We start from the raw sequence: 25,999 nt of genomic DNA on the forward strand, positions 1-25,999 counted from the left end.
TCAGGAAACTGTGGATCCAGTTGCATACAGTGGGGCTTGGTCCGAGATATTGGCTCAATTTCTGGTGTTCACAAGAACAACTTGCACATCAGAGTCTTAGCAACCTGATAAGTAATCAATGGCTTTCTGTCAAAGTAACTATCTATGTCCACGATGATTGGTTTTCATTGAATAATGAGTGAAGACAAGCCACAAATGAAACCAGTAAACCACAAGAATAAAAACATTTCTTACATAGCCCCATGAGTGATTGGCAAGACTGTTTATTTCATTCAGTGTATTTTCCCAGGTTTAGAAACTCATGTTTAAGTTTTAAAGTGAAGAATACAGAGTTGAGACAACCTAAAAGCCCAACTTGGAGAGAGTTAGGATTTTCATTCCAGATCACCTATCACATTTCCAACTCCCCTCCTCCAAGTCCCTCCTCCCTACCTTTTATCTTCTCCTGCTGAACACTCTCTGCTCACAACCTAAAAGCCCAACTTGGAGAGAGTTAGGATTTTCATTCCAGATCACTGGGTTTGATGGAAATCAGGCTGGGTGACCCCAGAATGAGTGCAGAGGCTGTTGGGTACAAAGGCATGCTGGTTGGAAGGCTGATCTTGCTCCTCCAGCTCTGTGCCTGAGTGTAGAACATCCTTCACTCCTTCAACCTCCACATACTCACCATGCCTCATTACTGTCAATCCATTCCACCTCATGTGCTCCAACTCCCAAAGCCTTTTAGACCCTACATACATCACCTCATGCTCCCACCCACCAGTCTCCTTTTACATCCCCATATCCAGACCTGACCCTGCCCCTGTACCCATTTAGAGCACATGACAACCTATGCCCTTGGATACAGCCACATGGCCCTTAAAACTCATATGGCAACCAATGCATGATACCAACTCCCATTGGTCTTTTTGGCCTGTATGTTTGGTCGGCACTATGGCTCAGTGGTGAGCACTGCTGTCTCACAACACCAGGGTCCCAGGTTCGATTCCAGCCTCGGGTAACTGTCTTGTGGAGTTTGCACATTCTCCCTGTGTCTGCGTGGGTTTCCTCCGGGTGCTCCGGTTTCCTCCCACAGTCCAAAGATGTGCAGGTCAGGTGAATTGGCCATGCTAAATTGCCCATAATGTTAGGTGCATTAGTCAGAGGGAGGTGGGTCTGGGTGGATTACTCTTCGGAGGGTTGATGTGGACTTGTTGTGTCGAAGGGCCTGTTTCCACACTGTAGGGAATCTAATCTAATAAAGCCATGAACTGAAAAATCTGTTGCTGGAAAAGCGCAGCAGGTCAGGCAACATCCAAGGAGCAGGAGAATTGACGTTTTGGGCATAAGCCCTTCTTCTCCTGCTCCTTGGATGCTGCCTGACCTGCTGCTCTTTTCCAGCAACACATTTTTCAGCTGTGATCTCCAGCATCTGCAGTCCTCACTTTCTCCTTTTTTCTAATAAAGCCATATCTTGCTATTAATCCACCCAGCACCCTTTGCCCTTACACCTACCATGTCAACTCACCCAGTATATACCATGGGCAAGATGCAGGACACATGCTGACATGGGATTTTTAAAAAAAATGTTTTTAAGTTTTTAATTATCTAATAGGGAATTGATTTTTTTTTAAATTGAAAAAACCCATTCACCACATTTAATGTAATTTAATGCCTTATAAAAATAAACATTGGAATTTATGGATCCAAAGAATACATAGCCACTTTAGCTGTCAAGCAAATTGTGAATTGAGAGGCGCCCACTGTGATAATGGAAGATTGTGAAGTCAATCATGAAGTCAGTTAATTTCATAATGATAATCCTTGGCTTACATCAACAGTGTGAAATTGCTAAGACTGATTTTTATTAATACTCCAGACCATTTCTCTTTCAAATATTAAAAGGGCGGGGATTATAAATGCTTTGACACCTACCTTTGACAACTCTTGGTAATTTCTTTTGGCAGCTCCTTTCCACTGTTTCTGTTGACACGTTTGATTGTTCATTTTGATGGCTCCTTTTGACAGCTTCTTTTAGCAGTCCCAAAGAGCTTGACAGTTCAAATGAATTTATGCACCTTTTATGTCTACTCTTAACAATCCAAAAGGGCCTTTTACTTCTCCCAAAACGCATCTGACATTCCCCAAAAGGTTTCCTCAGGGATATATCCAAAAGTGTATCTTAAATCTTCAAGAACAGAGCAAGGTGTTCTGCAGGGATTTGTTCTGGGTCCTCTTTTGTTTTGTCATTTATATAATTATGGATGAGAATACAGAAGGCATGGTTAGTAAGTTTGCGGATGGTACTAAAGTTGGTGGCATAGTAGACAGTGAAGAGGGTTATCTAAGATTACAAAAGGATCTTGATCAAATGGGTCAAGGGCCTGAAAAATGGCAGATGGAGTTCAATCTGGATAAGTGTGAGGTATTGCACTTTGGTACAACAAACAAGGGTAGGGCTTATACAATTAACTGTTGGGCCTTGGGTAGTGTTGTAAAACATGGAGACCAAGGGGTGCAGATACATAATTCTTTGAAGTTTGCATCACATATAAACAGGATAGTTAAAAAGGCATTTGGCACACTTGCCTTCATTGCTCAGTCCTTTGAGTGTAGAAGTTGGGAAATCATGTTGAGGTTGTAGAGGACATTGGTGAAGCCTCTTCTGGCATATTGTGTCCAGTTCTGGTCACCCAGTTATAGGAAGGATATTATTAAATTGGAGAGGGTTCAGAAGAGATTTACCAGGGTGTTGTCAGGTATGGATGGTTTGACTTATGAAGAAAGGCTGAGTAGGCTGGGACTTCTCTCAATGGAGCATAGGAGGTTGAGAGGCGACCTTATAGAAATTTATATAATAAGGAGGCATATAGATAGAAGGTCTTTTCCCTTGGTTCGGAGTTTTCAAGACTAGGAAGCACATTCTTAAGGTGAGAGGAGAAAGATTTAAGAAAGACATGAGGGGCAAATCTTTTGCACAGACGGTGGTTTGCATGTGGAATTAACTTCCTGAGGAAGTGGTGGATGCAGGTACAATTACAATATCTAAAAGGTTAAAAATCAGACAACACCAGGTTATAGTCCAACAGGTTTATTTGGAAGCCTCTTGGACTGTAACCTGATGTTGTGTGATTTTTAACTTTCTACACCCCATTCCAACACCAGCACCTCCAAATCATAGCATTTAAAATACATTTGGATAGGTACATGAATAGGAAAGGTTTGGAGGGATATGGGCCAGGAGCAGGCAGGTGGGAACAGTTTAGTTTGGGATTATGTTCTGCATGGACTGATTGGATCAAAGGGTGTGTTTCCGGCTGTATGACTCCATGACTCGATAACTGCACGAAGTTTTGGCCTGCTTCTACCAGGTTGAAACTACACACATTGTTCCTCTCCATACAGGCTAATGAAACATGACTGGAGACAGCTTTTGTTTTGTATGAGCAGAGTTCTTTGTAAACCATGAATGTACAAAATTTGACCCTTTCCCATTTCCCCTTTCCAAAATAGTGGGGACCATTTTGGGGCTGGGGAGTGGGAGGCAAACATCCAGATTTCAGCCTCTGCCAAGAAATTGCAGAGAGTTGTGAATACAGCCCAGTCCATCATGCAAGCCGGTCTTCCAACCATTGACTCTGTCTGTACTTCCTGCTGCATTGGGAAAACAACCAACATCATCAAAGACCCTTCCCAGCCCAGTTGCACACTCTTCCACTCTCTTCCATCAGGCACAAAATATAAAAGTTTGTGTGCATATACAAATAGATTCAAGAACAGCTTATTGCCTGTTGCTATTAGACTTCTGAATGGATCCCTCAAATTTTAAATTTAATGTTGATCTCGCTCTTTGAGCACCTTCTCTGCAACTGTAACATTGTATCCCTCACAAAACAAAACATTTTACTCTATCCACATACATGTGACAATAATATATCAAATCAAATCATTTTTGAAACGACGCAGAGGCTTACATTGTTGTGAAACCTTCGACCTTGGTTTTTTTAGAAGTTGGTTAGCGAAAACAATATAAACTTTTCCCATGTCACAATAACATTGTGTATAGCAAACAATGGTGTATAAGGCAAGAAACTGTGCAATAAAGCCTATAATACCAATAATTCATCTATTTTCCACATATGTTCTGTTTATGGCCAGCACCCCCAATATAAGAATGAGCACTGAAGTGTGTGAAGTGTCAGTCACACTGATATCATGTGCAACTTTTCTAAGCTGCAGGGAGTCCCTCAGCAGTTACCAGCCAACCAATTGTGACAAATTATTGTGTCAGTGCAGCCACACATCAATTGGTTGGTATCGTACATAGTGCTCAGCAACAAATTATAACACTATCCAAAAACGACAGAATAATGGATAGGTTGAATAGTACAAGACATTAACATAAACAAGGGACTCAAATTGTGCTGTAAATCATTAGACTGAAGTTGAACAATTTGTGCAGATTATCCAAACTTCAAGATTGCTTTTAATTTCTCACAAACATTAACTCCTTCCTACCTGCTTATTGCTTAACATTCTGCAGCAGACTTCCATCTATCTCTGGGCACTTGGCTGTTAAAAATTTAGCAGATGCCTTATGCATCTATTTTCTTACCAGATTCAGCTTTCAAACAGCCCTTCAAATGTGTACCCAGCCTCAGTCAAACCCAAAGCAGGCAGTGTGTTGTTTAAATACGCAAATTAAAGTTCTATTTCTGCCACAGCACAATGACTTCATGGTGAAGTACGTGAAATATCTGTGATTGATGCCAATCTCACCTTCTCCAGAGTTGAGAGCCTAAACCACTGGTACTTGATGGGCCATAGAAGGCCATAAAAACACAGGAACAAGGCAAGGAGATTCAGTCTCTTTAAATTCTGCCATTCAATTTCATTGAAGCCAATCTGCATCTTAACTCCAGTATCCACCTTTATAGGAAACTGTTCAGTCACTTGCCCGTAAAAATAAACATATCTGATTTGAAATTTTCATTGACTTATGACTCAACAATTTCTTGGAGAGAGTTAGTTTCAGATTTCCACTAATCTCTGTGGAAAGAAATGTTTCCTGATCCTCCCCATGACCAGCCTAGCTCTTAGTTTAATTGCTATCATCAGTATGGGGAGGCAATGGTCTAGTGATATTATCGTTAGACTGTTAATTTAGAAACCAGATAATGTTTCGGAGACCTGGTTTTGAATCTCTATGCTGGCAGATGGTGTAATTTGAGCACAGTAAAATCTGGAAGAGTCTAATAATGTCTGTGAATCTGTTGTTGGGGAATAAACCCAAATGCTTTACTAATGTCTTTGAGGAAAGGAATCTGCCATCCTTGCCTGCTTTAGCTGATATGTGACTCCAGAACCTTAAATGCTCTCTGGGCAATCAATGCTGGCTTGACCAGTGCCACCCTCATTCTGTGAATGAATATTTTTTTTAAAAAAGGTAGTTTGTTTTGTTTCATTAGGGTAACTGTGAGGCCAGAAGGAGCCTGCCACAGAAGCAGCCATGCAGATGGGCAAATGAATTGTCAATATCACAACATCAACTTTCTACCATCTGTACATGCCAACTTAAGAACAATCTGTGGATCTGAAAAATAGTCAAAACTCAATTTAAGGGGCAGATATATTCAACATACCTTCTCCTGTGTGATGGCAGAAAACTATGTTAAATGCAAGTTTAGCTGAAAGAAGAAACAAGGGTGATTACCTTTCTGCATATTCATGGATAGGTTGGTGTTTGAAGCTCGACTCAGTGCAATTTTTTGACAGCTATAAATGAACGAAAACAGTATACTTTTTCCAAATAAAAACAAATTTGCTGAATTCTTTGGAATACTACCCCTTACATTTTATCACTTCATGTTCTCAGTAGGAGCAGACAATTGGATCCATCTGATATGCTTCAAGAAATGCCTTGGAGCAAATTGGGAATTTTTCTTCTTCAACTTTTTCTTTCAGCTATCCAGGACAGTTCTTGTACACACTCTGCAGTCCAACCTCATTCTCCTTCATACCTACCTCAATTGATGCCCACACTTTTCTTCCTCCGACACCTCATATCACCACTCCCAGCTTCTTCACGTATCTTCCCCACATCTCTTTCCCACCTGTGGCCAATTCCTACTCTTCTTCAGATCTCTCATTTTCTCTCCTTCTGTTGTCCTGCCCCCTCTCCAGCATTGCTGCTGAGGCTGTTCTCATGAGGTAGTTCATCCCTCTGCATAAGAGGATGGAATCTTTTGCTCAAATAAGTATTTCCAGCTTCAGCGCATATCAGGCAAAATTAACTCAAGCAACAGCAGATTACAGTGTTGAAGTAAGGAAAACCAATGTCATGCTGGCTTCCAGCTGCAAATGCAGACCCGAACTTTTGTAGATAGTGTATCTGAGGATTTGATTGATTTATTGATTTGATTGATTTATTGATTTGATTGATTTATTATTGCCACATGTTATGAAGTACAAGTAAAAGCGTTGTTTTGTGTGCTATACGGGCAGATCAGAAGCACAGCAGAGTGGTGAATACAGTGTTACAACCACAGAGAAGGTGCAGAGAGAGAGAGAGATCTCAATTACCATTTGAGAGGTCCATTCAAAGTTCTGAGAACAACAGGGAAGAAGCTGTTCTTGAATCTGATCAAACATGCATTCAAACTTATCTATCTTCTGCTCAATGGAAAAGGGTGCAAGAGAGTATAACCTGGGTGGGAGGGGCCTTTGATTATGTTGGTTACTTTCCCAAGGCAACAGAAAGTATAGATGGAGTCAATGGATGGAAGGCTGGTTTGCATAATGGCTGTATTTATGACTCTCTCTAGTTTCTTGTAGTCTTGGACAGAGCAGTTGCCAAGCCTCACTGTGATGCATCTAGATAGGATGCTTTCTGTGGTGCATCTATAAATATTGGTAAGAGACATGCCAAATTTCCTTAGCCTCTTAAGGAAGTAGAGATGTTCTTGATTGTTACCTCGATGTGGGTAGACCAGGACAGACTGTTGATGATCATCATTCCCAGGAACTTGTAAATAGTGGGTATGTAAGCATTGTCTCAATGACTGCACATTGCATGGGAACTTAAACTAGATAGAAAAAAGAAAAAAGCCCAGTACTTTCGAGTCTGCATCGGGAACCCAGTCCAGACAGTTCAGTACTGGGTCCCGATTCTATATAATGTGTTCAAGACACACGCACTGGCATTTTTAATGGGCCAGAGGGGAAAACCAGTAAAAAAACTGATACCAAGAAGTCAATGTAGTGGTCACACTGATCCTCCATTTTAAAGTATACAAGATGCATCAGGTCAGAATTCCTTATTCTAAGAGAAAGTGAGGACTGCAGATGCTGGAGATCAGAGCTGAAAATGCGTTGCTGTAAAAGCGCAGCAGGTCAGGCAGCATCCAAGGAGCAGGAGAATCAACGTTTCCAGCATGAGCCCTTCTTCAGGAATCTTCTTCCTTCTTTCCTGAAGAAGGGCTCATGCCTGAAACGTCGATTCTCCTGCTCCTTGGATGCTGCCTGACCTGCTACGCTTTTCCAGCAACACATTTTCAGCTCAGAATTCCTTATTCACCAGCTATATTGGGATTTCCATTTGGCAGGGGCAGGGAGCAGCTCACAAACTCATTCAGGGCAAGGACAGGTTCCTGAGGCTGGAGAGTCATTAGAAGGCCTTTCAACACTGACAGGCTGACAGTCCCACTGTCTGAGGTGGCTGTTATAAATTCAGGTTGAGAGACAGAGAGAGAGTGAGTGCATCAACATGATGGTGGCCTCTGAACAAAAGCCTGCCATTATTGTAAATGGGATACTCTCCCAGCTGATGGTCAGTGACAGTAGCTGTGGTCTGGCAGTTGTCAGGAGTCCAGCTGGGTTGAAATGGGGCTTTAGTACGGTTCTATGAATGATGTTAACCAGGCACCTCATAAGGAGAACCCCGACAGAGGAGACCTTTGGAAACCATCACTTTTAATTTTTCCTCTGTACACATTCCACTTAACTCCAGTTGTTCATTCACTGTTTCCCAAAATGTAATGGTCTGAAAGAAAACCATCAAATTTTAAATGAATCAATAGTAATTGCCTCCATCATCATCAGGAAATTCACAACTCACACATTGCAATGTTAAGTGGACCCAATTTTATATCAATATAAGTGAATCCGTTTTGAGCGAGTTAAAATATTGCCTGTTTATTATTTCCACAGTCTAATTTTGAATTGGTACCTCTTCCTGTAGAAGCTCTTCTGGGCTACTGCTCTGGATAAGGGCAGTTTGTCACAATCTACAAATCACTCCCTGCAGCCTACTTCATGTAAATGCAGTAGCAATCAGAAATAAAAAGTTCTTGGAAAAACTCAGCAGGTCCTTCAGCTAACGGTCAATGACCTGAAACTCTTGTTTCTCTATGTAGAGATGCTGCAAGACCTGTTGAGTATTTCGAGCACATGGGTTCTGTCTTTTCCTCAAATCTGAATGCAAATTGAAAGCGAAATGCTTATGTTAGGCACGAGATGCTGCTGGACGGCAATTAACCATGGCAGAATTGGAGAAGGCAATGAATTAACTCTGTAATGTAGGGTCAGGTGGTTGGCCAAGCAACTGGATAATGTTGTGTTAAGTGGAAGCCTGACCCCTACTGGTCAAGAAAAAATGTTGCTTCAAATTGAATGTTGCCTCCTTTCCTGAAGCCCTGGATAAAGTGTTATTATCATGTGCTGAAAATGTGTTGCTGGAAAAGCGCAGCAGGTCAGGCAGCATCCAAGGAACAGGAGAATCGACGTTTCGGGCATAAGCCCTTCTTCAGGAATGAGGAAAGTGTGTCCAGTAGGCTAAGATAAAAGGTAGGGAGGAGGGACTTGGGAGAGGGGCTTTGGAAATGTGATAGGTGGAAAGAGGTCAAGGTGAGGGTGATAGGTCAGACTGGGGTGGGGGCGGAGAGGTCGGGAAGAAGATTGCAGGTTAGGAAGGCGGTGCTGAATTCGATGGATTTGACTGAGACAAGGTGGGGGGAGGGGAAATACCTTGTCTCAGTCAAATCCATCGAACTCAGCACCGCCTTCCTAACCTGCAATCATCTTCCTGACCTCTCCGCCCCCACCCCACTCCGGCCTATCACCCTCACCTTGACCTCCCTCCACCTATCGCATTTCCAAAGCCCCTCTCCCAAGTCCCTCCTCCCTACCTTTTATCTTAGCCTGCTGGGCACACTTTCCTCATTCCTGAAGAAGGGCTTATGCCCGAAACGTCGATTCTCCTGTTCCTTGGATGCTGCCTGACCTGCTGCACTTTTCCAGCAACACATTTTCAGCTCTGATCTCCAGCATCTGCAGCCCTCACTTTCTCTCAAATGTTATTATCATGTGTTATTGTTACATGCTAGTTTGCTTTCAGAGGGAAATATTTACCACCATTTTACATGTTTTAAAGATATAATTCTCTTCTATTTGTAAATAAGTCCATAAACATAAACCCCAAAGTCTTCAGTTCAAGATCCAAAATTTAAAGTTACACATGTTTGACTCTATGAGATCTTCCAACACTTTTTCTCTTGTGGCTGACATTCCCCCAATCCATTTCTTAATTGCAAAATTCTTATCATCATTCTAAACTCAATTTCTGGCTTCTTCCAAGATCATGCTCCCCATAGACCTCTGGCTACTTTTGTAATTATTTAACATAAACCAGTTAAACAACTCTGCCAAAGGTCTTAACAAGGACACCAGAGATAAATAACCATATACATTTAGGAATCCCTAAGAAATGGTGTAAATTGTCTTGTAAATGAAATCAGGTGTTGACGAGTGAACTAATAATTCAACTGGCTTTGCTATGTCTTTTCAGCCCTGGATAACCTCAGGGTTCAGATTGATAAATTAAATTCACTACTTTTGCTCTGTCGGATTGAAAAGGAAGCCACCTAAAGTGCAAATCTCTACTGAGGTGAAGCTCTGAGCTGTGCTAATCCCTTATCTGAGTTGAGTTAACTTCTTTCAATAAGGGCACACACCCGTTTGGTGACTATACCTCTGAGAGATGTACACCAAGTGTAATGATGAATTTAATTCACTAGCAAATTTGGTGCTTGTGAGGTTAATAGCTGCTTAAGAAAGGGTTTTCTCATTTACTCATGGGATGTGGGCATAGCTGGCTGGGCCAGCACCTTTCATTGCCCGTCCTTAGTTGCCTTTGAGAAGATGGTGATGAGTTGCCTTCTTGAACCACTGTAGCCCACCTGCTGTCAGTTGACCCACAATGTCCTCAGGGAGTGGATTCCAGGATTTTGACTCAGCGACAGTGAAGGAACTGTGATATATTTCCAAGTCAGGGTGGTGAGTGGCGTTAGAGGGGAATTTGCAGGTGGTGATTTTCCCATGTATCTGCTGCCATTGATGTTCTAGATGGAAGTGGTTGTGGATTTGGAAAGTGCTTTCTCAGGATCTCTAATGAATTTCTGGAGTGCATCTTGTAGATAGTACACACTGCTGCGACTAAGCTTCAGTGGTGGAGGGAGTGGATGCTTGTGGATACAATGCCAATCAAGCAGACTGCTTTGTTCTGGATTGTGCCAAGATTCTTGAGTGTTGTTGAAGCTGCCCACATGCAGGCAAGTGGGGAGGACTCCATCGCACTCCTGACTTGTGCCTTACTGGACAGGCTTTGAGGAGCCAGAAACTGAGTTACACGCTGCAGTATTCCTTGCCTCTGACCTGCTTTTGTAGCCACTGTGTTTTTGTGGTGAGTTCAGTTGAGTTTCTGGTCAATGATAATTGCCAGGACATTGATAGTAGAGGTTTCAGTGATGGTAACACCAATGAATGTCAAAGGGTGGTGATTAGGTCTCTAATTGGGATGGTCATAGACTGGTATTTGTGTGGAGTGAATGTTTTCTGCAACTAATAAATTGTGTGTTCAGTATCTGTCAGAATTATCAGTATTAGTAACATTTTATGAATTGTTTTAAGGTTTATTATTATTTTTAAGGCTTTCTTTAGCAATAACAAGGTTGTCTATAAATAAAGGAGTGGCAAGGCTGCCATTCTTGAGAATACATATCCTGTGCTATGTGGGAACTCCAAGACCTCTACTACTGACAAAAATAAACTGCAGATGCTGGAATCCAAGGTAGACAAGTTGGAGGCTGGTAGAACTCACTAAACTAGGCAGAGAGTTTAAACTAGGATGTAGGTTTGCTCACTGTGCTGGAAGGTTTGTTTCCAGATTTTTTGTTACCCTACTAGGTAACATCTTCAGTGGGCCTCCAGGCGAAGCGCTGTTGATAATTCCTTAAAAATCACACAACACCAGGTTATAGTCCAACAGGTTTAATTAAACCTGTTGGACTATAACCTGGTGTTGTGTGATTTTTAACTTTGTACACCCCAGTCCAACACCGGCATCTCCGGCATATCAGGAATCATTGATAATTCCTGCTTTCTATTTATATGTTTGGGTTTTTAAACCTGTTGGACTATAACCTGGTGTTGTGTGATTTTTAACTTTGTACACCCCAGTCCAACACCGGCATCTCCAAATCATTGATAATTCCTGCTTTCTATTTATATGTTTGGGTTTCTTTGGGTTGGTGACATCATTTCCTGTGGTGACATCATTTCCTATTCTTTTTCTCGGGGGTGGTAAATTGGGTCCAAGTCAATGTGTTTGTTGATAGAGTTCTAGAATGCCATGCTGCTAGGAATTCTCGTGCATGTCTCTGTTTGGCTTGTCCTAGGATGGATGTGTTGTCCTAATCGAAGGGGTGTTCTTCCTCAGCTGTATGTAAGGATACTAGTGAGACAGGGTCATGTCGTTTTGTGGCTAGTTGATGTTCATGTATCCTGGTGACTAGTTTTCTGCCTGTTTGTCCAATGTAGTATTTGTTACAGTCCTTGCACGGTATATTGTAAATAATGTTAGTTTTGCTTGCTGTCTGTATAGGGTCTTTCATGTTTATTAGCTGCTATTTTAGTTTGTTGGTGGGTTTGTAGGCTACCATGATGCCACAGGGTCTGAGTAGTCTGGCAGTCATTTCCAGGTCAGCAAGCAAACCTGCATCTAGAATCTCAACTTGAGCTACAAATCTTCTCAAAACTCGCTAAGTTTAAACTAGCTCAGCACAGTTGTGGGAACCAGGCAATCAGAGACAAATACCGAGGTGTACAGAATTTTGGGAGAGATAAACAACATCTAAGTAAAGAACAGTAATGTAATAGTTGGCATCAGTAAGGAAGGAAGTAATGAATCATTGTTGATGTTCATGTACATGAATATACAAAGAAAGATAATTATGTTTGATAAGTTGCAGGCATTGATTGACCATATAATGTTGTGGCTATAGCAGATACCAGGCTGAAGGCAGTGCAGAACTGTTCACAAATGTTCTTTATGGCTTTGGGTAACTCCAACCAATGATGACCTGTGGTCAATGGAGTCTTGTTAACAATCCTCCTTTCTTCACTGGGTCTAAGTGCCTGTCTAATTTTCAGTGGTAATGGATAAATCATTCGAGTCTTCACAAGAAGAGATATTTATCAACCAAAAGATGTTCATGAAAGATAGATGAGGATAAAAAGGGGAGGTTTTAGCAGTATTCATTAATGAAAGTGTTGCAGTGCCAGGAAGAGGTTATGCCAGAGGACAGAAGAGTTTGGCTTGTGCTAAGGAATAAAAAAGGTGTAATTATTGCTCAGGGTAGTCTATAGGCCACCAACTAGTGAGAAGGATGTAAAGAAAGAAATTTGCAAAGAAGTTACAAAAAAGTGTAAAATTATAGAATAATTATGATAGGGACATTAGTTAGCCAACTATAGAATGTGGTGGTAATGTAGTGGATGAATGGGTAAGAATACCCGGAAGAAGTAGAATTTCCTCCTATATCTTTTCACTCCAATGAGAAAAGAAATACTGCTGGATCTGGTTCTTAGATTGCATAGATCAAATATCAGTGTGAGAATATTTTGGGGGACAGTGATCATGACCATAAAGTTTAGATACTTTAAAAAAAAATGAACAAAGCTGGAGTAAGAATAATTAATTAGGGGAAAGGCCAATTTTAATGGAAAATTAATGAATCTGGCCCAAATAAATTGGAGTCCAATGTTGGCAGGAAAATTGCAGCTGAACAATGGCCCACCTACAGAGAGAGAAAGGGAAAGGTAAGGAAAACAAATCTACATCTGTCTGAGTGACAAAAGAAGTAGCAATTATCATCCAAAGAAGAAAAACAATGTGCTTTTAATGTCAGGTTAAAAATACAATTGAGAGCCAGGCTGAATATAAAAGGGATAGAGTGATGGTGAAAAGGGAAATAAGAGGAGCAAAATAGAAATATGGAAAAAGAATGCAAGCTAAGAAGGAATTAAGATTTATTCTGTAAGCACACAAACCGTAAAAATAGAGTAAAAGGAGGAGTAGGGTCAGTTAGGATCCAGAAAAAGGGATTTACACATGGAGGCAGAAGCATGGCTGAAGAATTAAATTAATATTTTACATCTGTCTTTAACAAGGAAGATGTTGCCCAGGACATGGTGGCTCTGTCACTGGCTGGGTTTAAGATTGAAAAGGAGAAATTGGTTAGACTACCTGTACTTTAAGTTGACAAGGCATGAGGACTGAGGGGAAAGCCAACCTGAGATACTGAGGAAAGCGAGGATGGAAATTACTGAGGAATCAGTGAGAATTTTCCAACCTTCTTTGGACAAAAGAATTACTAATGGTACATCTTTATTCAAAAAAGGTATCAGAATTAGCCAAGAAGCTGCAAAGCAGTTATAACCCTGGTGACTGGGAAAATTCTTGAAACAATAATTTGGGGCAAAATTAATAGTCCCACAGAAGATTGCTGATTAATTAAGAAGATCCAATGCATAATCTTTTAAGGGAAAATCATAACAATCCACCTTACTTAGCTTTTGGCAAGGTCACGAAGGGGTTGGTCAGTGCTGTGCTGTGGGATGGTGTATCTGAAATGGTAGATAATGTCTGATACATTGCCACGTAACAGACTTATGATCAAAGTTAGATTTCATGGAATAAAGGGAACAGCAGCAACATGAATACAAAATTGACTGAGTGATAGGAAACTGGTCGAGTGTGTGTTGCTGAAAAAGCGCAGCAGGTTAGGCAGCATTCAAGGAGCAGGAAAATCAACATTTAGGGCTCCACCTTCCCCTCCAACCTATCACCATTACCCCCACCTCCATCCATCTATTGCGTTCTCAGCTACCTTCACCCCAGTCCCACCCCCACCCCCCACCCCCATTTATCTCTCCACCCCGAGGCTCCGAGCCTCATTCCTGATGAAGGGCCTTTGCCCAAAAAGTTGATTTTCTTGCTCTTCGGATGCTGCTTGACTTGCTGTGCTTTTCAGCACCACATCCCGACCCTAATCGCCAGAATCCCCAGTCCTCACTTTTGCCTGAGTGATAAGAAACAGTGACTAAAGGGCAATAGATATTTATCAGACTGAGAAAGGTTTGTAGTGGAGTTCTCCAGAGACTGTGACTTTTCCTGATATGCATTAACAATCTGGACCTTGATGTACTGGGCACAGTTTCAAAATTTACAAATGATACAAAGCGTTGACACATTCCAAACTGTGAAGAGGATAATATAGGACTTCAAAAGGACATAAACAAGTTGGTTGAGTGGGCAGAAAATAGCAGATAAAGTTCAGTGTGAAGTATAAGATGGTACATTTTGGTAGAAGAACAAAGAGAGACAAAATAAAATAATGGGTAGAACTGTAAACGGGAGCAGTTGTGAAATCTTTCACACATAAACCATTAAAGGTTGACAGAGCAGTTATTGAGGCACATAGTATCCTCAGCTTCATTGATAGAGACATAGAGTAGAAGAACAAGGAGGCTTTCTTGAAATTATATACAACATTAGTTTGATAGTAACAGGTGTATTGTATTGAGTTCTGGGGAGCCGTGTTTCAGGTGGGATGTGAAGGTATTAGTAAGAATGCAAAGCGATTTACAAGAATGGTTCCAGTAATTTCAATAACACAGACAGATTGGAGAAGCTGGTACTGTTCTGTTGGAGCAAAGAGGGCTGAGCAGAGATCTATTTAAAGTATTAATATTCATGCAAGGTCCAGACAGAATAAAAAGGGAGAAAATGTACCCACTCGTGAAATAATTTAGAATAAGAGGGCAAGGATTTGAGAGCAATACATTAAAGAAATAAAAGTGATAAGAGAGGAAAGGATTTCATGTTGTGAATGGTCAAGATTTAGAATGTACTGCCTGGGAGTATGGTGGAGACAGATTCAAGTGCTGTGTTAAAAAGAGAATTAGATGGCTATTTGAAAAGGAAGAATGTGCAGGATTATGAGGAGAATGGGAATATAAGTGAGATGCCCATTTCAAGAGTCAGTGCAGTCATAATGAATTGCATTCTCACAGTTCAATACTCAATGATGTGTCATCATTGGCCTCAGCAATTTCAACCTTAAGAGTGAAGATAGAGTAGGACTTGGGGCAGATCTGTGGAAGGTTCTAATGAGGGTATTGGGTGAGGATGGAATCGGGTACATTTTTGCAGCTTATTATACTTTGATAGTCAGTGGAGAAGTTTGGCTGGGTTTAAATACAAAAAAATGATATTTCATACAAGGTGTCCTTAAGATTGCTCATGGAATGAACAGAGATAATAAGAACTGAAACAATTTCTAAATGGGCTCAGGTACTTGGTACAAAGGTCCCCACAACTTAGATTTTTAATTAGTAAGGGAATCATGGGTTATGGGGAAAAGGCAGGAAAGTGGAGCTGAGAATGATCAGATCTGCCACAATCTCATTGAATGGTAGAGCAGACTCGATGGGTCGAATGGCCTACTTCTGTTCCTACGTCTAATGGTCTTATCATTGATGTTTGGAGATTTAATGTGGGATTTATAGAATGTGGGCAAATGAATTCCTAATCCTGAATGGCGGGGCATTGATTATCTCTCTTTTGTCTTCCTGTTAAGGTCTCGGGTCATACCATCTTCACGTAAAGGCCACAGATGCAGACGTTCTAGCTCACAGAGTTCAGCCTCCAGGTCTTCCAGCTGCTCCAGCAGGTAAGTCTGCGCTCTTTCCTCCCACACACAGACTGTAATTACTGCAGACTATGAACTGTTCATCAGCACACCATCTCATCCATCCCCTCGCCCCAGCTGCCATAATCCCAAGCCCATCACTCTGTTGACATTTCAACTTTGATATTTGTTGAAGAAACTAGACCACTACTGTTCAATGAAGTGTGAAAATTGTAGATCTTCATTTCAGTGCGCATGCTGTAAAATGCTATTAATGTCGTTTTAAGCTTGACTATGTAATCTAATAGCACCACAATTCCTTATTCACATCTCCAGTGCTTTAATCTAATAGCAGTTGGAAAATCACATTAAATGCTTTCCAAGCGCCTCTCTCCAAAGTACTTCCATCAAAACATTTATAACCCTTCAGAAGCTCAATGTCTGTTCGCCTTTCATATTGTCCCTGTAGTACAGCAAGTACAAAAGGAAAGGTTTCAATTTATACTGAGAATCTTATCCCTTTTCAATGCACCGTACAACCAATGAACTAGTTTAAATGCACAGTCATCCTTCTTAGGTGCAGCACTACAGCAGTCAATTAATGCTCCCACCAACAGCAACAGTGATGAAAGATCTCTTTATTTGACTTTCAGGTCTTGTTGGTTTGAGGTTAAAAATACTCAGCAGTGGAATACATTACTTCTAGGGGTTGTTGAAGGAGCAGCTTTGCTCAGACACTCGGAGAATTACCTGCTCATCTTCAAAGCCTTCCCGTGTTAGTAAAGAGGATTTAGCAGAGCTGAGACAGCCAGGTTTACCATTGTAATTTTCTCTGCCTTTATTGTCCATTCAGCTTTATTTTTCTCAACTTCTCAGTGGTAGGTTGATGCAAATGAATGGCTTGATATAGGGCAGTTAACCACATTGCTGTGATTCTGGAGTCACATAGAGACCAGAGTGGTGTACATAGCAGAATTCCTTTCATAAAGGGCATTCAGAAACAGGAATCAGTAATGTTTTCAATACCAAGACTAAATTTCACTTCCGGATTTTTTATGAATTTAAATTCCACCAGGTGCCATCTTAAGATTTGAACCCATGCCCTCCAAACTTAGTCCTTGTTGTCCGTTGCTCTCTCTGGATCAATGCCAGTGAACACACAGACTATAGTCTGTACTGTTACTGCAATCTCCTGCTTTATATATCACTTATTCAATTTAAAATTGTACAGCATAAAATTGTATCAGATTACAAACCAAAGCAGTACCAACTCATTTACCAAGACGTTGGTATTACCCACAGAGATAACCAGTCAGACCTCAATCACTCAGCAGGGAGTGTTTTTCTTCTCTCGGTTCTGAACTCAGGGCCCTGCTTCTGCAACGGCTATTCCTAGATTACATCTTTGATGTCTTCAAAAACATTTATTTTTACATGTTTACTCTTAATCTTCCAGAAAGTTTGACTCCTGCCCAGGATTCTGAGATCACCCATCCAAGGGTCAGATAGACGAGTTGCATCTGTTTCATTGCCCTCCATTCAGTTTTAATTAAGTAGCCTTGCTAACCACGTAGGTCCTGCAGCCTATCACTTTCTTAATGAGCTCTGCCTGGTTCTGCATTGTGCAGTAGGCTATTGTTTCTGTAAAGTTAGCAACTTTTTCCCATCACTCTTTCAGAAACTTAGCTGTTAACAATTCTGGTACAGGGTAGGAATTAAGATGCAGCCATACAGCTACATAGTCTATTAACATTATCATGATGACACTGCTGTCTACTTAATCTAGGAGCTGATTGTTCAGTGTTAAATTCCAATTACAAAACATATTTTCAAATTTGATTATTTTAATTTCCTTTTACCAATTTCAGAAAACATTATGATTGTGCACTGACCTCTGTGTTGTGTTGCTTCCTGGGGCTTCTAATGGTTTAGTTGGTGTTGCACTGAGTTTAGGATCCACCCAGTTCAGATCCTACCTGGGCTGTTATCTATAATTGCAGCCGGGGAGTACAAAGGGTGTTGACAGTTTCAGTGTCCCAGGTAAGTGACAACAACGGGTGTTAGCCTCAGCTCAGTGCTTGCCCACCTATCTCTGCATCAGAGGCTCATTGGTTAATTAGAAGCATGAGTATAGATTCCAGGTTGACAATCCCGGGCAGTACTGAGTGAATACTGCACTGTTGGAGTCATCATGTTAAAATAAAGCAAAGTAAAAACTCTGCTTCAGAGTGGGCATATGAAAATCTCATGGGACAATCTGAAGAGAAGCAAGATCATTAATGTTTTATTTATTAACTTTTATTAACCAGCAGTACAAATAGAACAAATTGTCTGCTTGTTATCACACTACATTTTGTGGGACTTTATTTATGCACAAATTGACTTCCAACAGTGACAATACTTCAACAGCATTACAAAGTGTTACACAATTGCAAAGTTACAAAGTGATGTGGTGTTCCCCAGTGTTGATGAAAGTTTCTTTTTCAATTCAAGCCATTTCTTCCTTTCCATCCAATGCTCCATACTGAATAATGGGTAGATGGTCCTCTCTGCACAGCCACTGTGGTCATTTCATCTACTGAGGTTCATTGGCTCATGAAGAAAGATAACCTGGGGAAGTTAGAAGTGAACAAACAGCACCACACAGTGTCACGAATCAGTACCTCTCAAGAAGGAGGAAGCACAATTACAGAGAGAAAATAATTGCAGCTTCTCTCTCCACAACATCCTTAGCTAACACTATACAGTAAGTCTGTCAAGCAAGGAGAAAAATAACTCTTGACTGTCTTAAAAATTATATTACAGAAAAATTTAAACTTGTGGAGAAGAAACTTAGTTTACAAAATTCACAAAATAAGTCATGACAACCATGTTTTCTTATAATTTTGATTCTGCTGCAGTACACAGGGGTAGAAATTTACCAGCCAATTTTACTGTAGGACAAAGCAAGTTTAATTTCTACAGTGAAATAATATTCTTATTGAAAGCATGCAAATTTTATTAAAATGGGTGATTTAGAAGAGGGAAGTATTGTCGTTTTTGAAATCTGCATTGTGCAGGTCAGTTCACCTATAAGTCCATTGTTCAGGATAAGTAACTGAAGTGTAAATGAAGAGCACTGACTATTGTAGGAACTGGCTTATCATTAAAGATTAGCAGTGTAATATAATGGCACTGTGACAATGAAACTGAAATTATGTCTCAAATGCAAAAAGGTTTCCATTCTTTTACATTATGTAGCCAATGCTCTAACATTAATGGAATAGAATTGTCATCATTTATAGTGACAGCAAGGTTGGAATTGGAAAGTAGTCTTTTGGCATAATGTTTTCGCAGTGCGCAGATCACATGGTTGATACATACCAATAGAAATAAGGAAATGTTTTCAAGTTACAGTATTGCAGCTGCTAAACTTATTGCCTTCCCTTCACTTATCAATAAATGTTTCTGCTTGTAGTGCCTGGTGTCAATTGTCTAAACACTCAAACCAGACACGTTATAGAATACGCGCAGAACAATGCTTCCACAACTGAATGGAGTATTTTTAAAAATTTTATGTGGCACTTCCCATGAGACTAGGGAAGACTGAAAGATTACGGTCAGTGTCCCGCAATTTTCATTTTCAACTCTTTCAAAATCCTTGGATTCAGTGTCCTGTCAATGTTAGGTACCAATAGCCTATCCAAAACGTCTTCCTTATCAACTTTGCATCCTTCTCATGATAGCATTCTTTCCTCTGTCACCGTGGCTTAAGTAATATCTATGTCCTCCACAAAGAAAGATGGGAGAGTCAAGGACCAGCATTTGCCAGATGATACCATCATGTGGGAATTTACTTCAAGAATGTGACTTTCAAAGGAATGCCAGATGACTAGCTCTTGGTGTGGCAAGAAGCATAACGTCTTGTCTGCAAGCTGGGAGGGGTGCGGGACTTACATATCTTCTGGAAGTATGGTGTAACATAGAAATGGTTGGTTGTGCTAATTAGTTAATGGAGAAATAACGTTTTGGTAGTTTTGTGTATTAGTTGTCACGTAAGTTGTCACGTTTGATTTCAAAGCAAATATCTGAAATCATGAATTGAATTGAATTTGAATTGAATTGAATTTATTGTCACATGTACCGAGGTACAGTGAAAAGCTTTGTCTTGAGAATAATATAGGCAGATCACATTTTTCTAGTTGGTTTATCAGAAATTCATTTCCTTTTAAGAAATCATCTGTTTCTATGGAGATTGAAGCAAACTCATTTTTGATCTTTTGATAACCATAGTTGGATGTATTGGCAGAGATATTAGGTTTGATTGCCAGTTGAGGAAGAATTGTTCAACAAATGTGTTCAGCACTGAGCTGCTGCTGATGTGCTCTAACTGCAGGCAACTTGCACTTTCTTCCCTATCCTGTATGTCATCAGTGTCACTTTGTTGAAGACCACTCACGATTTCATTTATTGTTCCAACAACAGTATAAAGCATTGTTCATGCAGGACACTGTATAATGGAGGGAGCAACCAGACTAATGTAGGCAAGCTAATCATTGTTTGAAGAGTCAAATGGTTCACTCAATGAGGGTTTTAGGCAAACCATCATTCTGGTTACAATACAGTTCAACCATCAGGAGCAGATTTCTAAGATGGGCCATGAGCCAATTATGCAGGGGACAGTCATTGTCCTCTGGCAGCCAAACCCCTTATTTATTGTACAAGGCGAAAATTGATGGAAGAATAAAAAAAGCTATCACTCTATAAAAGCGTCATGAAAGCTGTCAGGAGAGAAGGTGTAGGCCTTTATGATGTGCTGCTGGCTTGCATGACTGAAGTGGAAGCTCCTGTGATTCATGGCAGGGGAGTGGTGGGTGGGAGGGGGGAATGTTGTCATCTGAAGGATGACAGTAGATGCAGTTTCTGAGTCTGTACTAGAGCCATTGTTTCAAATTGCCCATTGGGAGAGTCACGGAATAGCTTGCAAACATGGATCAATACGGCAAGCATGAATGTATACTGACTGATGATGCTGATATCCTATGTGACTACCTTCAAAGAACCGGAGTCAAGAGACTCCAGTGACCTTCAAGGCTGCAGGAAGCTCTTTGCTAATTCAACAGTTAGTTGTGGGTCATTTTGGAGAAGGAGGCACAACTGGAGACACATCTTGTTACCCTCAGCCCATTCCAATTGTGAATGCCCTCCCCTACCTTTCAGCATTGAATCATACCCGCAGTTCTCAATCCCTGAAATCCTTGTGGAAAGATCCCTTGATGAGACTTAAGACTTCACTATGAGAAGGAGGGAATGAGAACAGAGTGACTCACAGTTGCATTCGCAGGTTACTGACCATTTCACTTTAAGATAGTTTAAGTGTAGGCCTGAGTATACTTAGCTGGTACTAAGGAATGGAGTTAAAAGGGTGCTTTTTCTTTAAATGTCTCAAAGCTTTGTAAAAACTTATTCCTGGTCTGCTCCTTCAACAGAAATGAAGGCCATTCAGGAGCAGCGCAAAGCCTGCGAGGCAGATCGAGAAGCAGCAACCACAGAGCTTATCCAAAGCCCAATACAAAACAGAGTGTCCACGCCAAAAGCCGCTCCCAGTCAGCCAAATCACCGTGTAAAAGTCCGCGGAATAAAAACAGCAAATCAACCGAAAAAATCGTAAGTATTGAGGCCAATTTTATCTTTTCATGGCAATTCAAGAAATTCTAATGGTCTTCGTTTTGGGCCGTGTGAAATAATGTATGGTTTCAAAAGCAGAAGTATTTAAGTACAGCAAGCTCAGTGTGTTTGGCCACCAATCCTTATCCTTATCTCCACCCCACCAAACCTGCTGTGATTAACATCAGTTGGCCAGATTCTGTACTTTTTAAAATGTTATTAATTTTGTCAGTGACAGTTTGTCTTTCTCTTTTGACTTGGATCCAAATATTTCATCACTGAGCCAAAGATTCCAATGTATCATAGTATATATCATAGTATATCATCAATGTATCATGTCTGAAATGCCTTGGCTCAGGTCAAGCTCAGTGTTTGATAATTGGTGATGAATTCACATTGACCTCATGCATTATCTACAATGAAGCTGAGAGCAAAGCTGGGTTTGCTGATCCCAACCTTATAGCTATGAACTACACATTATTCAAAGGGATAGATACAATGCCAACACTAGACATTTTGAAACCCTGAAGAAATCTCCTTTGCAGTGCTGCTCAAACATTGCCATGGAATTGTCAAAGCAACAAATAACCACTGATTATACACCACACTTGACAACCATATGGTCAAAATAAAGCCAGACTGGGGCTGAGTACATAATGAGTAGTCAATATCTGTTAACCCTTGTTTTAAGCCTTCACTGATGTGGAATAATCATCGCATTCACAAGTTATTCAAATTCTTTCCATCAGAACATATTTGAAATTGCACTCTGATGCCATATGGTCAGCTCTCACAGTTCAACACTTCAGCAAAGAATTGCACCAATTTCAAGACTGACTGATGTTTGTCCTTTGTCAGCTTTTGGCTTTGTGAAATCCTCTAAGCAGATGTTTTAATCCCATATCCCAAACTCCATGTTGGTGTGTTCTTGCATAATTTGGTCTACACTGCTATTTTAGTAATCTAAATTGAAATTCACCTGCTATTTTTAGTGCACTGCTTAATACATTCACCCCAAATTCTGTCAACATTTGATCAAGTCATTAGCTGTAACCAGTCAACCCTTTGACTTGATAAGGACTGTTAAGCAATGCACTAAAGCAGTGCACATTAATGAAGAGAATTGATCTTTCAAAAAAATAGGTGCTCACCCACTTCTTATTTTCTGGAAAGCGAAAAGAGGAACAAATGATTTTCATCGTGATAATGTGGCCTGCAAATGACATAATGATACTTTTAAGACAGTTTACTTGATTATTTAATCCATTTGCAAAAAGAAAGTTTGCTGAACAATCTTTGAATGCCCTTAATATTTAGAAGAGATCAGAAAGAATTTGGCAGGCTAGGCACAGTGACAATTTATATAAGGCAAATACTTCTGGAATGGAGGAATTGATTTAATGAGAGGGGCTTGACTAAAGGTAGACAGGGGATAATCAATCATTGCCAATTTCAATTCAGAAACGTACACTGGACGATCAGTTCAAGTTCATATCTAACCTTCAACTTTCTATTCATCCAAATCAACTGCTGAAGTTCTATAAATCTCAGTTGGAAATCTTCCCAGAGACAGAGTTGAATGATGTGATCTATCATTATTAGGCATTGAAGTTAAGAAGTACTTTGACAGCCTTGGCCCCTTGCCTAGCAAATAATGGTCTATTTTACCTATGTATGCCTTTCCATTACAATATACCAGCCTTTGAAAATGTAAAGAACAACAGCACAATGTAGCCTATTGTAGATAGTAGGTTGGTCTATTCATTGACATGATACTCTAATGCAGATACTATAAGTATATGAATGAAGAGTCATATGGGCTTAGGAATTCAGGGTAATGGTTTGTTGTGTTACGCAGTGAACAAGTTTCATAATGCAGAAAGCCAGTCAAAGCATGAAAAACTGAATGGATCTGGAGTGTAACTAAATTAGAATTGAAGTATTTATTCAGCAGAGGAAGAGTCAAATGATTCATTTGAACCGTGTCCTTTGTGATAGAACAACTTAATCTCAAGCACTATCCCAATATAACAGGGCCTAGAAAATCAAAGCACACGGCTGATTTTCAGACGCTAATCAGATATTGAAGATGGGCTTAATTTGGCTTCAAGTTTATTTTGAACTTTGTAAAGCTTTAATACTACCCATATTGGAAGTACAGTGTGGTACTTTAGTGCAGCAGATGAACCATGATAATTGTTTGCTGAAATGGTCTACTTACTCCCATCAATGTATCTAGGCTAGGAATCAGCATCCTGAATAGCAAAACAAGCTATTTTTAAAACTGTGTCAACAATATGTTTGATTGAGGATAACAATGCGACTATTCAAATGTCAATACTATGAAGAACAAGAAAGGTACACTTCAACAAAATTCTGAAGGATCTTTTTGTATATAAATTGTGAATTTAAAAATACCTCTTGCAACTGCAGTATTAATAAAATATTGTTCAAAATGAAACAAGCCATTTAATTAGCAACAAAATGGGTTTGATTGACCAAGGTTGGGCACTACAGATGAGTTCTGGAGTTTCAGGTTGTTGATCTCTTACACTAAGCCCTAGGGCTTTGTAAATGATGCAATTTAAAACATTATATTGAATCACTAAAAGACATTCTATATGGCTTAAACATGTCAGAAATATGTGATGAAAATAGGTTGATGATTTGTTATGACAGGAGACTGTGAACCTTTGTAGAACAATGGTAACACTGATGGTGTACTTACACAGTCAATTCAAAAGGCCATTACAGCTGTAGTGACAGTAATTTTGAAAAGCCTTTTTTTTAACTGAGGTATCTTTATTATGAAAAAATGTTTGGCAAACTTATCTCTTTGTGCAGTTATGCAAATCGTGTTAAAGTTTAGCACCCAGACATTTGTGTGTGACACCAATGTGGCTCAAAAATCTACACACAGATCTGTGAAGTTTCACCCATCCTTGTGAAAGAGTTTCAGGGAGACACAGATATGCAGACTCTCCAATAGCAGATTAGAATTGCTACCTACTTCCAACTAGTTTCAGTTGGCGAATTCAGCAACAGCCCAAACAATATTTGAGTGCCAGCCATACTGGGTGAATTGACCTTAGCTGAGGGGGGAAGAAAGAACTTTTAGGGTTAGAGGAGCAAGTTAGAATTAGTGTCAATATCTTTGATGCAGAGCTGGCATCAGTACAGACACAATGGAAATAAAAGGTCACCATTCTGTTTGACAATTCTTTATACCCAGGCTTCAGAGTGTGATCAACAGTGGTGCTTTTGTGAAATAAGCCATTCATTAATCACTTCACATAGCTCATTAAATATTCATCACTATTCAGGAGGTTAATCTAACATTAACATGCACAACCGATGTTTAACTGCTTATGACTGTGTACGATGATTGCGTCTGACTGAGGCCAGCAGTGTTTTTTTTATTTCTTTCTGTTCGCTCATTTCAGAGTGTAATGGAAGTTTAATTTAAGTGAATTGCATGTGTTGCTGTAGCTTTTGAAATATGGGGTCGAAGCACAGCTGGTTGTAAAAGTGAATGGAGTAGAAAACTTCATCATTCCCATTACGTTGCCTCAGTGGCTCTTAGGATTTCAGGTTCTCTGTCCAATTGGAATACCAATAGCTAGCTTGTCGCTCAATGTGTTGTCAGCTTTTTAACTTTGTTTTACAGAATGGTAATAATCATTTGAATTTACAAAGTACTGACTGAACATTGTGTCACACACTTGAGTTGCAGGAGTTATTTCAGTCAAATAAAATCTAACCAACGATATCCAAGACTTTTCTCTGACTACTCCACCTATCAGATTGAAATGATCTTTTTGATAATTTAACTTTTAAAAAAAAGAGTGCAAAAGAAGAAAATCCTCTTGGTATTTATATTCTTATTTCATTAAATAATTAACATGCAGACCTTCACTACCATAATTCTTTTGGTCTTTTTCTGCTTTCTATAACCAAGTGTAAAACCATACCACAATAAGAAAATCTTTATCAAAATACTATTTATTATGCATTACTTGCATAAAGTTCCCAGCACTTTTAACAAGGTGAAGACAAACATTACCAGGGAAGTTATTTGGGTGGAACTGAGAAATAAGAAAGGGATGATCACCTTATTGGGATTGTATTATAGACCCCCCAATAGTCAGAGGGAAATTGAGAAACAAACTTGTAAGGAGATCTCAGCTATCTGTAAGAATAATAGGGTAGTTATGGTAGGGGATTTTAACTTTCCAAACATCGACTGGGACTGCCATAGTGTCAAAGGTTTAGATGGAGAGGAAAGGAAATTCTTAAGTGTGTACAAGACAATTTTCTGATTCAGTATGTAGATGTACCTACTAGAG

General features: G+C 40.0%; 1 protein-coding gene across 2 annotated transcripts in view; it reads left to right on the top strand.

Moving 5' to 3' along the window:
• The window catches only part of srrm4 (serine/arginine repetitive matrix 4), a 388,479-nt gene that overhangs the window by 326,831 nt on the left and 35,649 nt on the right, over positions 1-25,999 (top strand). For both annotated transcript variants that reach the window (XM_043715885.1, XM_043715886.1), the window contains exons 7-8: positions 15,957-16,049; positions 21,476-21,653. In XM_043715885.1, the coding sequence (XP_043571820.1) occupies positions 15,957-16,049; positions 21,476-21,653 (271 nt within the window). The remainder of the gene's footprint in view (positions 1-15,956; positions 16,050-21,475; positions 21,654-25,999) is intronic.

This window comes from Chiloscyllium plagiosum, chromosome 25 (genome assembly GCF_004010195.1).
Source record: "Chiloscyllium plagiosum isolate BGI_BamShark_2017 chromosome 25, ASM401019v2, whole genome shotgun sequence".
NCBI lineage: Eukaryota > Metazoa > Chordata > Chondrichthyes > Orectolobiformes > Hemiscylliidae > Chiloscyllium > Chiloscyllium plagiosum.